Source organism: Drosophila teissieri, chromosome 2L (genome assembly GCF_016746235.2).
Source record: "Drosophila teissieri strain GT53w chromosome 2L, Prin_Dtei_1.1, whole genome shotgun sequence".
In the NCBI taxonomy this organism is placed as follows: domain Eukaryota; kingdom Metazoa; phylum Arthropoda; class Insecta; order Diptera; family Drosophilidae; genus Drosophila; species Drosophila teissieri.
In genome coordinates this window covers 4966626-4978910 of record NC_053029.1, presented here as the reverse complement: position 1 = coordinate 4978910, position 12285 = coordinate 4966626, and the positions used below count along the sequence as shown (strand labels likewise).

At 46.5% G+C, this 12285-nt stretch overlaps 4 protein-coding genes across 9 annotated transcripts; 2 read left to right on the top strand and 2 right to left on the bottom strand.

Moving 5' to 3' along the window:
* Window positions 1–1658: 1658 nt before the first annotated feature.
* On the bottom strand, window positions 1659–3650 carry LOC122623101 (vacuolar fusion protein MON1 homolog A). Its single transcript, XM_043802043.1, has 3 exons — window positions 2963–3650; window positions 2748–2899; window positions 1659–2691 (listed from the first exon to the last, which is right to left on the bottom strand). The coding sequence occupies exons 1-3, from the start codon at window positions 3553–3555 to the stop codon at window positions 1850–1852; spliced, it is 1587 nt and encodes a 528-aa protein (XP_043657978.1). The 5' UTR covers window positions 3556–3650; the 3' UTR covers window positions 1659–1849.
* A 238-nt stretch (window positions 3651–3888) lies between these two features.
* On the top strand, window positions 3889–4864 carry LOC122611778 (28S ribosomal protein S2, mitochondrial). Its single transcript, XM_043785089.1, has 2 exons — window positions 3889–3954; window positions 4012–4864. Exons 1-2 carry the CDS (start codon window positions 3930–3932, stop codon window positions 4779–4781), a joined length of 795 nt encoding a protein of 264 aa, XP_043641024.1. The 5' UTR covers window positions 3889–3929; the 3' UTR covers window positions 4782–4864.
* LOC122611777 lies at window positions 4829–6576 on the bottom strand. The gene is made up of 2 exons (XM_043785088.1): window positions 6461–6576; window positions 4829–6402 (listed from the first exon to the last, which is right to left on the bottom strand). Exon 2 carries the CDS (start codon window positions 6386–6388, stop codon window positions 4967–4969), a length of 1422 nt encoding a protein of 473 aa, XP_043641023.1. The 5' UTR covers window positions 6389–6402; window positions 6461–6576; the 3' UTR covers window positions 4829–4966.
* Window positions 6577–6902: 326 nt separating this feature from the next.
* LOC122611775 (eukaryotic translation initiation factor 4E-binding protein Mextli) lies at window positions 6903–12211 on the top strand. Of its 6 annotated transcripts, XM_043785083.1 has the most exons (10): window positions 6904–7029; window positions 7983–8555; window positions 8621–8942; window positions 9038–9109; window positions 9391–9451; window positions 9517–9863; window positions 9930–10003; window positions 10061–10463; window positions 10553–10671; window positions 11937–12211. In XM_043785083.1, exons 2-10 carry the CDS (start codon window positions 8154–8156, stop codon window positions 12048–12050), a joined length of 1914 nt encoding a protein of 637 aa, XP_043641018.1. In that variant the 5' UTR covers window positions 6904–7029; window positions 7983–8153; the 3' UTR covers window positions 12051–12211. The 6 variants fall into 6 exon arrangements, with proteins under 6 accessions (XP_043641014.1, XP_043641013.1, XP_043641015.1 ...); XM_043785079.1 differs by lacking the exon at window positions 11937–12211 and having other exon boundaries at window positions 6903–7029; window positions 10553–11688; XM_043785081.1 differs by having other exon boundaries at window positions 9517–10003.
* The last annotated feature ends 74 nt before the right edge of the window (window positions 12212–12285 follow it).

The window sequence follows — 12285 nt, the reverse complement described above, 5'->3', positions numbered from 1 at the left end:
TGCTGAAATCATGAAATCAATATCTAGTTATTTTTACTGCCCCGCCGCCGCTGAAAGTATGCAATCAAAAGTTTAAGGAGTGCAATTTATCTGAGAGTTTTGCGAAACTTTTTGCAACAACATTTTGAATTGGCAGAAGAAAAATAAAAGAGTTGATCAAGATGGCATAGAACTAGTAGAAAAATAAGCAATAACTTATTGCACTTGAGTCTTAACTTTTGTATAACAATCATATAATACTTTTATATGATGAAATTTCATCGACTTTAATTTCAAGTCCTTAAGAAATGCCTTCTGTTCTGGCAAAATATGTCCGATGAATTCAGGCAATTTTTAAAACATTTTGCGGTGCAATAAAGCCATGAGATATTTTAAAAATATTTTCTAAAGTTTCGCAATTAACTTTTTATGTGGCCAATTATCAAATTTGGCCACATTTGCTGTGCGGCCAGGAAAGTTGATTAAAGCCAAGGAGTTTGGAGGCCGAAAGTAGAGCCATAAAAAGTCCAAGGCGCTAAAACTTTTTCCCGACTTAAATAGAATCCTTCGCTTCTCTCGCATGCACCTACTCCTGCCACTCTTTTTTCAGTCCTTCTTTCTGCTACACGCGCTGCTTTCAAAATAACTCTGGGATACACAAAAAGACATCCTGTGGCCTCCAATGTGTGCGAGTGTGGGTGTGTGTGTGTGTGTGTGTGTGTGTATGGGTGTTTGTGTGGGGAAAGGTGAAACTTTGGAACTCCTTGTTGTTGCTGCTGCTCCTGGCGCCGCCGATTGTTAATTCAGGACTACGAATTTGGCTCGAAAGGCGAACGGCAAATTAACGAGGATTCGGAAAGTAAAGAAATACGAAACGGAAATGCACGAGAAATGCGTATAAAAATATACATTTTGCTCATAAATTAAACGATTTGCACACTGAAAGCGGGTAGACCAACACGCGCGCAAAACTAACGGAGCGGCGTCTCACACACACACACACACATACAAACACAGACACGCACACACACATGCACTCGGGCATATATCCTGGCAGGATTTCGTCCAAGCCCCGTGTTTGTGTGTGTATTAATGCCGCCGCAGAGCTAAGCGCGCAAAAACCGACAGATACACGAGCATTTAACACCCAAAAAATGCGTGGCGCATGTTGAAAAGCTGCTTCTTTTCGAGCAAGTTGAATAGGGAAAAAAGAAACGCGGCGTTAGGCCCGTAATATTCCATTTTATGCTTGGCATTTTTTTTTCCACCACCACGCGTTTTTTCACATTTTTCACATACTCATCGGTTTCAGCAATTATTTTGTAATTCTTTTCGGTCAGGCACTGGTTCAACTTTGGATTTCCGGTGGCAGCGCCCACAATCGAAGCGTGTGCGTTCGCGTTTGTGTCCTGTACTCAATTGTGTTCTCCGAGTGGTCGGCCAGCACCTTCACATCGTAATCCTTGCCATTGTGTCGCCGATGCGAGTGCGCGCGTTAAGTTGTTGATTCCGCAAAAGCTCTCTCTGCTCTCTCTGCGAGTCCTTTGGCTCTAAAAGTCCATCCCCGAAGATAACCGGTTTGGTTTGTGTCCGTACTTAAAGGATATATTGCGCTAGCGGCGACACTAACCTTTTGCCAGGACTCTTAGTTCAGTATTTTATAGTTCCACAGATAAATGATGTATATAGTTTAAGAATTTACTTAAAGTTTTAAATTACAAATGTACATGCGTAATTGGGGTATACTAGGTTCAGTTAAACAGACGCCGTCACAACTGCAGCACAACAACTTTGTCCTGGATCGATTGGCAGAAGAGCAATAAAAAAATAGTCATATATCTCACAATGCCCTAGCAATGCGCGCTAAAGCTTAGAATGTCGCATGGTTTCGTATGAAGTACACGTCATACTCCTTCTCAATCCACTTGATCAGCTTGTCCACGTACTTGATCACAGTGGCCTTGTCCACAACCGGTTCGAATATGGCGTACAACTCGTAGGTTCCGGTTGCCCAGGCCAAGACCACCTCGCGCTCCTTCATCTCGTAGATGAGCTTCAGCGGCCGGGAACTGTTGTGGATGCGATGCAGCAAGTCGCAGTAAATGGCCTCCAGACGCTCCAGCTCTGTCAATGATTTGTACGGATGCCTCAGCATGGGACACAGCAGTTGCGCTGTGCTCTTGGGTTTGTACAGAAAGTGCCGCAGCTCGGGGATTCCCACAACCTGTTGGTATAGCTTCGCATTAAACGGCTGCTGCAGCTCCTCGTTGATGGCTTCCAAGCAGTGGCTTTTGCGGAGCTTCTCCGTGATCTTGGCCTTGGCTTCTGCCAGTGTGAAAAAGGCATCTCTGTCCACGGATAGTAGGAGCAAACAGGCTTGGCAATCATCTGCTAGGTACGAGACATGCGCATGCAGATATCCATTCATGTCGAACTTGGGCAGGCAAATGGGCGACCAGTTCTCGGAGCTCTTAAAAGACTCGGAGCACTCTACCAGGTTGAAGATCAGTCGCAGATCAGCCGGATGTATGGAGTACTTCTTCATGCGCACCAGTGCTATCAGTTTGTTATTGGCAATCAGCACGGCAAACACCAGATTCTTGATCTTGGAGCAGTTGCTCTGAATGGCGCTGGTGATTTGCGATCGTATCGTTGTGGGCAATGGGAAGACGCGAATTGAGTTGGTCAAAAATGTGAAGATGTTGTTGGACACTAAAACCAGTCAGTGATAAATTAAACAGTATAGGTAACATGCACTGAATCTTTACCCTTGGCACTACTACTGTCGTTCGCCAACAGATTGTAGAACAATCTCTCGCTGCCGGAGAGCAGTCTCCTCAGATCAAAGTTTTTGCGCCTCTCAAAGATCTTCGTCATGTGTGAGTACGTCAGAATAGACAGTATTTGATTGTAGACATCCCTGGTAAAGAATGGGAAGTTCCCATTAGTTAGCATTGCTTCAGTGGCTTTAAAATTGACTCACCCCAGTTGCAGTTGCAGCTGCTGTACACTCATGTTGCTCCTGCTGGCAGCTACCAGGATGAGCGAGCTGCGTTGCATGAAAGCGAACTTGATGCCGCCCGCATGAATGGACGTAATGGCATCCTGGCCCATTTGGACGAAGCTCACCAGTGCCTGAATGACACCGAATAGCGTGGCCAGCTTATCCTCATTGCCGTGTAGCGAGAAAATGGGTTTTCCCGCCTCGCTGAGTATGAAGATGTGTTTCTTTTGACCCTGCCACAGACTGTCGTGCTGGTAATCGTACTCCTCCTCCAATCCCCCGCCAATGGAGTCCTCTGTTTTGGCGCTGGTCGAAGTGCTCAATGCCAGAGATTCCACAGACGCAGCCAGTCCCGTGTTCTCCTGCCCCGGTTCCGGACTGAGGGTATTGGTGTCCCGCGTGGTGCCCATGCCATCTCTTAGCTCAGAGATAATACTATGGTTCTGTTGCTCCGCCTCCTGGTCGGGATCCGCCTCTTGATAGAGATTTGGGGACTCCGGATCGCCCTCTGCGTCCAGATACTCGCAGGTGGAGTTCGTGTCCGACCTGATTGACGTCTGCTCTACTTCCATTTTGATATCTTTTGACTATTTCAGTCGCCTAAACATTGCAGTTTGCCAATATTTAGCAAAAACACAAATTTACAACTCAATCATTCCAGCTGGGATGGATTTTCCAACACTGTGCGAAGCAGATGATGAAATAAGGGATGTTCTGGAAAACTCCGCTGAAAATCTGCTTAGTATTTCTTATATTTTGTAAATATAAATTATATTATTAATTCATGATTTTTTTGGTTTTAAGGTTTTATAATTATAATTAAATTTGTATATCTATTATTGTTTCTTGTTTAATAGCACCTCTGTACAACACTGGCAACAGCTGTTTACCAAAAACCAAAGAGAAGAAGAAGAACATAGGTTATGAAAACACGAGCCGCTCCAAAATGTTGAGAAAATCGCTTGCCAACCGTAAGTAATCAATTAAAACAGAAAGGAAACGGAGTTATATATGAATTCCCTTGGTAGTACCCCGTTTTGGGCAGATGTGCGGTCTGCCACGACGTCTGCAGAGCACACAACCGGAGCAATCGGTGGAAACAGAACCGGAGGACATCGCCCTTGTGGAACAGCGGATTCTAAAGCACCCGGACTACTTCAAAGTGCACAACCTGTTCACCGTGCGCGACCTCTTCAATGCCCGAGTGCACTATGGCCACAAGGAGGGCTCCCTGGACGACCGCATGCGTCCTTACTTGTTCGGCAGTCGCCTTGGCCACCTGATCTTCGATCTGGACAAGACGGCGTCACATCTGCGCGAAGCTCTCAACTTTGCCGCACACATCGCCTTCCGGGATGGCATAATTCTGTTCTTCAACCGCAACGCCATGAACTCACATCTCGTGGAGCGGAAGGCCCAGGAAGCCGGTGAATTCTCACACACTCGCTTCTGGCGCGGCGGCATCTTCACCAATGCCAATGTGCAATTCGATGCGGTCACCCGGCTGCCCGATCTTTGCATCTTCCTCAACACTCAGAACAACGTAATGGCTCAGCACACGGCAGTTCGTGACGCCGCCAAAATGGCCATACCAACGATTGGCATTGTGGACAGCAACTGCAATCCCAACCTGATCAGCTATCCAGTGCCCGGCAACGATGACTCGCCCGCCGCAGTGGAACTCTATTGCAACCTCTTCAAGGAGGCCATTCTGCGTGGCAAGCGGGAGCGGCGCCAACTCCTTGGCCTTCCGCCTCTGGACGAATCCCAGCCGCGACGCAGTCGCAAAACCAAGTAATAGTCATAGTATTGTCAAGTTGATTTTGTTACATTTATCTGAATACAAATGCCGATGTCCGTCGATCCAGGATGATGAAGTAATTGCTGAACTTGGTTTAAAAATTGTACAATTTTATGCATGTGACATGCAATTGGATAGTGTATGAGAAAACCCACGCCCTGGGTTAATTTCGGATAGCTATTCTAGGGCGGCAGCAGAGTAGAACCCTTGACAAAGTTGTTGCTGTAGTGGCTGAAGTACGAGGGATTGGAGTTGGACCCCGTGTTGTTGGTACTCCCAGAGGGCCAGTAGTTGGTAATCTGTGGAGGGGTGTCAGGTGGCGGCGGAGGCGGCGCTAAGGTTCCAATGACGGAGAGATCTGTACCGCCTTTGATGGCACGGCCGGGACCGAAGAACTTATCCATTTGCTGCTTCTTGAAATCATGCATCGACGCATACCCATTCGGCGGTCTCTCCTTGGGCGTGTCCCACAAGCCGATGTTGGATGACTTGCGCACGAACACTTGGCCCTTTTCATGCTTGTTGTCCTGCTGCACCCAGCGCTCTGCATGCTTCACCGTCAGCATCGCCTTATGGGCTACTATGTACTCCTCGGCCTTCTGTAGTCGTTCTAGTTGCTGCTCGTCCAGCTGGTCCCGCGGCAGCTTCCCCAAGCGCTGCACCGTTCGCTTCCAGTTGTGGAACTCACGGTTTTTGAACGGTTTCATGGCCATACGGTACTCCTTCCACTGACGCTGGCGCTCTTCCTTTGTACCCGGCGGCGCATCCTCGAGCGGAAGTGGTGCCTCTGGCTTCTGGATCCATTGGCCGTTGACCTGGACAAATGTGCCGCTGCGCTTGGGCTTTTTGGAGGGCTGCGCTTCTCCGTTCGGCGGCGAATTATTGCCATTAGTTGGCGGCGGGGGCGGAGGCATTAGCTTGGTATCTGTGTCAGTGTTGCTGCGATTATTCGCCTTGAATTTCTTGTTATTCTGGTTTTGATTGCTGCGATTGTTTTGTATTCCCCGCTCCTTGGGCACCAAATTCCACAAGCTGGGGCACTTAGGCATGGGCGGTTGGATTGGTGGTGGTCTGTGTTGCGGCGACATCATGTCCTCCCAAAACGGAGGCGGCTGCAGCGGTCGCTGGTTGTGATTCCTCCGGGGCCCAGAACAACCGGGTCCTCCAAAGCCCACTGGACCACCGGGGCCCATATTGTTCATGGGACCACAAGGTCCTCCAGGTCCCATTGGTGGACCGCAGGGTCCGGGACCAGGTCCGAAATTGCCACCAAAGCCCATGTTCATCAGCTGCATCGGAAGTGGAGGAGGTCTGTTCAGTGGAGCATAGTTTCTGTCCTGGTAGCTTTGCGGCCCTCCGCCTCCTTGGAAGTGGTTGTTGTTATTCGAAGACCATTGTTTACGTCCGTTGTTGTAATTGTTGTTGGAGCCATTGTTATTGTGGCTCCGCTGTGGTCCGTTTTTAGTATCCGGTTTCAATGCCTCTTTGCATTTCTTCCAATCTGCAAACGACATCTGCAGCGGTTTTGTATCATCTTTGACGGACTCTATAACGCCTTCCTTGGAATCCTCTGATGCCGCCTCCAAGTCCTCGTTCTCAGACATATTCCCGCAGCGACCTTAAAGTTCGGAAATGCTAGTTATGAATATATCAATACAATTTTATTTCGTTTTTACTTGGCGATGGCAAAAAAAAAATTTCAATAACAATCAATTGAAGGGACGGACAGTCGATATTTTCTATCGATATTTTCCTTTTTACAATTTTAGGGAGTTTCCCCTGAAGTATTTTAATGAGGCTGCTTGTTGTCTTGGTAAAGTAACTTGCGATTTCAACAATTATAATGTATACTTTCCGATTAAACAATAAATTTGTATTTGTAGTTTAAATAGCTATATATAAATGTCCAACGTAATGTAATCTAATGCAAATGTTTAATCACGTGCATACATATCCGCCCATGAATAGTTTTTGCCTAGCGTTTAGATACCATTGTGAAATGAGGGTTATCAGTGATAGTTATCTGATTTCGTTGTAATTATATTATATTAACATTCAAGTACAATTTGTAAAACGAACGCACCTGTGATGCGTAATTGATGCGAGCTTTTTTACTGCGCTTTTACGTGAACGGGACTTCAACAGATAGCTGTTGCGCATCTCTAAAATCTAAGGTGTTCGACCAGGTGGCAACACCCACCCGTAAAAAACGATTTTAGTCGCAGTCGCAGAGATTTTGGTTTTGGTAAGCCTTAGTAATTTAATGAAAATAACGATGGAAAATACGCCGTTTAAATAGGCTTTTCAATCGGCCAATAAAGTAAACAATAAGCGAGAAGAGGACTAAACGTTCAAGTTCTTAGAAAGAGAGTGAAAAGTCGGTCGCCAGCAAAACGCGTAGTTTGCCCATTTTAACGAAATGCGGCCAGTGCCATCGCAATATTACTCAATTTCACAGACTATTTTGATCATAAACGGATAACATATATGGATGTTTAAAGAAGGTTTTGTGAAATTTAACTTCCTTTTTGTTCTACGCCCAACGGGGGCCAGCTGCGCTGCCTGCGTCGACGTCGGCAGAGGCAATTCTTGTTGTTGCTATTCTCGACATATGATTCAATAGAGCGATCGCCTCCCTCTCTTTCTCCCTCCCACGGACAATTTCAGTTTTTTGTAATATTTCTGTTAGCTGTTTTAGTTGCCCATTTGTTTGTCGTTGTTGTTGCTGTTGCTGCAGCGGTTGTAAGTGATATTCAAAAAGATGATGAGTTCGCATGGAGCGAAAGTCGAACTGAAATAACACAAATGGTCGTCCGTGTGTCGTTCCCATTTATGCAAACAATTTTCATCAATTATTTACATATTTCGCGTTGGAACTTCGCACCGATTGACTCAGCGGAAGCCGCGCAGAAGGCGCCAATGGGTTAATTAGCCACTAAACTATAGATAAATCGCGGTGTTATCAGCTAAAGCCGCTTATCAAACGTGCACATCGTTAAGGCCAAAGATATACAAGAGCTGTGCGTCGCAATACTTCAGATTCACTCAAAAATGAGGCCTATTTCCATATCCTAAGAAGCCAAGAGTTATCCATGCGGTCGACCATTACTTCCAAGTTATAAATAGAAAAAAAATAGTATAAAAATATATATATAAACAATATATTTGAGCATTCACTAACCTTTCTTGCACTTGCAGGGGGAGGTGCGGAAAACAGCTTCTACGATTTTTTTTTAACAATTCTTCAACCACATTTAAACGAACGAACAAGTAAGCAGACAACAAGCTGAAATCAGCAAATCCGGACACCAGGCAGGACAACCTTTAGACTTCATCGCGAGACGATATCGAATCCAACGAATCCCGACAATGGCCCACACACATCTGGGACGCGTCGTGAAAAACATTGAGGCGCCACGCCCACTGAAGACACAATCGCGATCGTCGTTGAAGAACAGCTACCTGGTGATCGAGGAGCTCATCCAGTTGATAGACAGCGTGACCGTGGGCCTGCAGTCGTGCAACACCACGCCGGACTCGATCACGCTGCTCCTGCACAACCTCCGGGTGCATGGACCGCAACTGGAGGCGGTGTCCAAGGATACACTGGACCGCGCCTTCGTCGTTTTCCGCAACGCTTCGCAGGACGAACGGCTGAACATAACGACGCGCCTCAAGCTGCTCGAGCTCATCGAGCTGCGCGCCAAGAGCTGGGACAATGACGACACAATTGCGTACTACAAGTCCAAGCAGCAGATCTCCAACGTGGAGGTGAGTAGTACCTAGTAGTAGCACCTAATTGCTATAGTTTCTAATGGTCATTCCTTGTTTTGCAGCTGCCCTCGGAATATCAGTACGATGCTGGCGTGCAGCCTGGCGCCTTCAGCACCTCCCCCACATTCGGCGTCAGCGGCGGTGTAGGTGGTGTTAACGTTGGAGCCGCAGCCGCCGCTGCCGCCGTCTTCAATGCGGCATCTGCAGCTGCAGCCGCCCAAGCTGCTGCCATTGCGGCCGTGGGCACACCCGCCCAGCAGCACATGTTGCTGCCACCCGGTGAGGTCATCCGTAACTCGGGAAAATTCCCCAAACCGACCAAGATTCCCGGCAAGACGTACTGCAAGGACGAGGTCGTGATTCGCAACGCCGACTCCGGCAAAGGTAGGTTTCTGATCAGCTGAGGAGTGTTCTGGAGCACACAGATCTATAAGAAATGGTTTTAAATAATGTATTCCTCCATTCCCGTGGCCACAAAGTCATGGGCATCAAGGGGCGTCGCGTGCACATGATCGAGGAGCTAAGCGAAACCATAATATCGTTTCAAAGAGGTAACTCCAGAAAGCTGGTTTTAATTGCACCTCACCGCACCCGCATTTCATTTGGCACGCTTATTCCACTCAATTAATGCCTGGTGGCTGTCACGAAATTTACTAAATAGAAATTCGCATGTCCCAAGTTGATTGTTAAAGAAATTTGTTAAACACTAATTTTCATACTGTATATATGCATCCTCAAAGCATTTTGTTTTTAAATGTGTTTGCATCTTAATTATTTTTCATAATTATAAAAGCCTTTTTGGCCAAATTTATTAATGCCATATTTTCATTAGTCAACCCGGGTGCCAAGGAGCGTTTGGTACAGATTACTGGTCCAGCCGAGGATAAAATTAAGTGAGTAATGTAAATGAACTTAAATTATTAGACTATTACTTAAAAATGTTTTCTTCGTACGACAGCTATGCCAAACAACTGATGGAGGACACCATCCGTCGCAACGCCTCGCCGGTGCGCCTGGAACCTGCTCCTGGCGCTGGAGGATCCTGCTCCTCGCTTAACTCGTCCAACTCAGACGACGCCATTGTGCAGCCAAGGACTCCAACCGGAAGCAGTTTGGCCAACCGGCTAAGTTTCAACTCGGCCCAAAACTTCATGACTGCCACTGCTGCTGCACAGCAGATCTCGCAGCAGATGCACCACCAAACGCATCACCAGCAACACCAACAGCAGCAGCAGCAGCAGCAGGTCGCCGCAGTAGCCGCCGCAGCAGCAGCGGCGGCACATGCTCAGGCGACAGCCGCTGCCGGTAAAGTCTTGCGTCCCAATCAACAGCTGCTTATGCACTCATATTCCACAAACGATGCTTCCGTAGGTGAATACAAGTTCACGGTCAACGTGGGCCAGCACCTGATCAAGATTACCGGCGACTGCTGCGAACTAGTGCGCGTGAGTAATGTGCCAGTTTTCAATTCTGAAATCTATTAAATCAACTGTGCTTTCAAGGTGGCGAAACTCGTGCTCGATGACTATTTTAGCAGCTCGGAGTTTCTGGCCTCCATTGAGGCTGGCGCCGCATTCGACGGCACTTCGTTGGTGAGCCCAGTGACCACGCCATCGACTCCGCTTCCCGGAGCCGGGCCGCCGCAATTTTTGCTGCCTGGAACGGACAGCGGCATTGGACTGAATTACGCCGCTTCCTCGGCAACCAACAATAATTGTGAAGGCGACGACGAGGTGTTCGCAGAGCCCAGCAATGGAGGATCATTGACTAACAATCAGAATGGCCTGGCCAGATCGCGTCGCAGCCACTTTTCGCGCAAGGAGTCCACACCGGAGACCAAGGGAGCTCGCGAAAAGTTTGACGTGGACGAATTGGCAGGCCCCAATCCCTTGAAAAGCAATGCATGTAAGATTAAATCCTTTGTACATGTTTAAACCAGTTTAAACAGATAATTGAAGTGAACTAAGTGTTTGATGCATAACCATAAATTACAGCTCGCGTTTCTTACGATATTGAACACTTGATCTACTACTCCATGAGTCCGCACGCCTGGGCTTTGCCCACCGACTGGCAAAAGATGCAGGAGACAACGCCCTCGATTCTACGCAACAAGGTAATTTCGCCGTTCGATGGCTCAGTCGACCGTATTGCTTACTCTACGAACACCCCCGATACCACCATCGCCAGTGCACCTAACTCATCAGTAATAACACATTTGCCGGCTATAAATTCAATAACCTCCACCCCGAACACCAATATCATCAGCACCGCCGTTGGAGGAGCTGCTGTCGAGGCGTCAGCAGACAATCCCATAACCGTCACTAACAAGCAATCAAAAGGGATCATCGCCGATCGCGAGACCCGTCGCCTTCCCAAAACATCGGCCGTGTCCGATCGAAACCTGTATAACAAGCAATTGCAAATCATAACGAATACTGTGGGTAAATCGGGGGCACCACAGGGAAAGAATCGCCAGTCTAACTATCACTCATCCCAAGTGAAAGCAATTTTTCAACGCTACTGCGAGGACGATGAATTTTCCATGGCACTGTGCGAAACAGAATCGAATAATAACCGGGTCTATTTCTAACTTTATTTCATTTGATTACGTAGCCGGAATACGTATTATTGAATCTCAGCCACAGATAGGCTTTTCTTTTTCAGTCATCTCATGACAGTATTCTAGCTTTTAATTTTATATTACTTATTATCAAAGAAGGTGAACCATGAAGTACTTGATAATGAATCGAGTCAATAGCATTATCATCAGCATCCAGTCATATAATTAACGACATACCAACGAAACCAAAACAATTGCTAAGTGAAACTGTTCGCTAGTCTTAGACGTAACAATACATCTAATGCATTGAAATTAAAATGTAACTATAGGGAGAATCTGTGTTTTGGCTGTGAAACAGATTAAGTCGTCGCTAAGAATAAGCTGGAGACGCGGTTAAAACCGTTTAACCACTAACAAACTTTCTCGAATTCAAACCAACATTTACAAAGCTGTAATTAATGTTTTATTAAGACTTATAACAAACGTAGGCTTAAGCGTTTTATCCCCAAACACATATTCAATACGATTTATATTAACTAATAAACAGGGCTTTCAAAGTCCGTAACAAAGCTTGGCTGGGTTTAACTTTCTCACCGCATACATTGTACATTGTAAATTGTGTTTTACCACCGAAATATCATAACATGAGCTGCTAACTCATCCAAAGCACGTCCACCAAACCACTCCAAATGGCTAACTTAGTTACTAAACTGCTCCATATGTACATATGTCTATCCCAGGTAAGCTTGTCCCTATTGTTGGCGGCCACTTTATTATTTTGCAATCTGCTATTAACCCCTTTCTTTGTTTGACAACAGGATCTGCAGGATGAGAGCCAGCGCTTCGATGGTGATAAGTATCTGGCCAGCATTAAGACGGCCGCCAAGCGTGACATTGTGGCAGCCGATGAAATCGAGACTCTGGATGAATAGCGCAATCAATCGAGCGGCTTAAACTGACAATATAGATAATATGCTATCAATGTCCGGGGTGCAGTGTCTGCTCCCAGTCGAAGATGCACTATGCTTCAATGCTTTTGGCCATGGCCTCATTTAACAATCGCAAACTCAAAACGACCAAACAAAAAAAAATTTAAAAAAACATGCATACTAACCGTAGAAATTACCAACGAAAATAATCAAAACTTTCAAAATAACTAGAAAATTC

Bases quoted from the DNA above. Each gene is read 5' to 3' on its own strand.
- LOC122611775 (XM_043785078.1), top strand. From the start codon at position 8,154: ATGGCCCACACACATCTGGGACGCGTCGTGAAAAACATTGAGGCGCCA. The intron at 8,556-8,620 runs GTGAGTAGTACC...CTTGTTTTGCAG, and splicing joins AGCAGATCTCCAACGTGGAG to CTGCCCTCGGAATATCAGTA. The intron at 10,004-10,060 runs GTGAGTAATGTG...TGTGCTTTCAAG, and splicing joins ACTGCTGCGAACTAGTGCGC to GTGGCGAAACTCGTGCTCGA.
- LOC122611778 (XM_043785089.1), top strand. From the start codon at position 3,930: ATGTTGAGAAAATCGCTTGCCAACC. The intron at 3,955-4,011 runs GTAAGTAATCAA...TTCCCTTGGTAG, and splicing joins GAGAAAATCGCTTGCCAACC to TACCCCGTTTTGGGCAGATG.
- LOC122611777 (XM_043785088.1), bottom strand. From the start codon at position 6,388: ATGTCTGAGAACGAGGACTTGGAGGCGGCATCAGAGGATTCCAAGGAA.
- LOC122623101 (XM_043802043.1), bottom strand. From the start codon at position 3,555: ATGGAAGTAGAGCAGACGTCAATCAGGTCGGACACGAACTCCACCTGC. The intron at 2,900-2,962 runs GTGAGTCAATTT...ATTCTTTACCAG, and splicing joins CAGCTGCAACTGCAACTGGG to GGATGTCTACAATCAAATAC. The intron at 2,692-2,747 runs GTAAAGATTCAG...GACTGGTTTTAG, and splicing joins CGACAGTAGTAGTGCCAAGG to TGTCCAACAACATCTTCACA.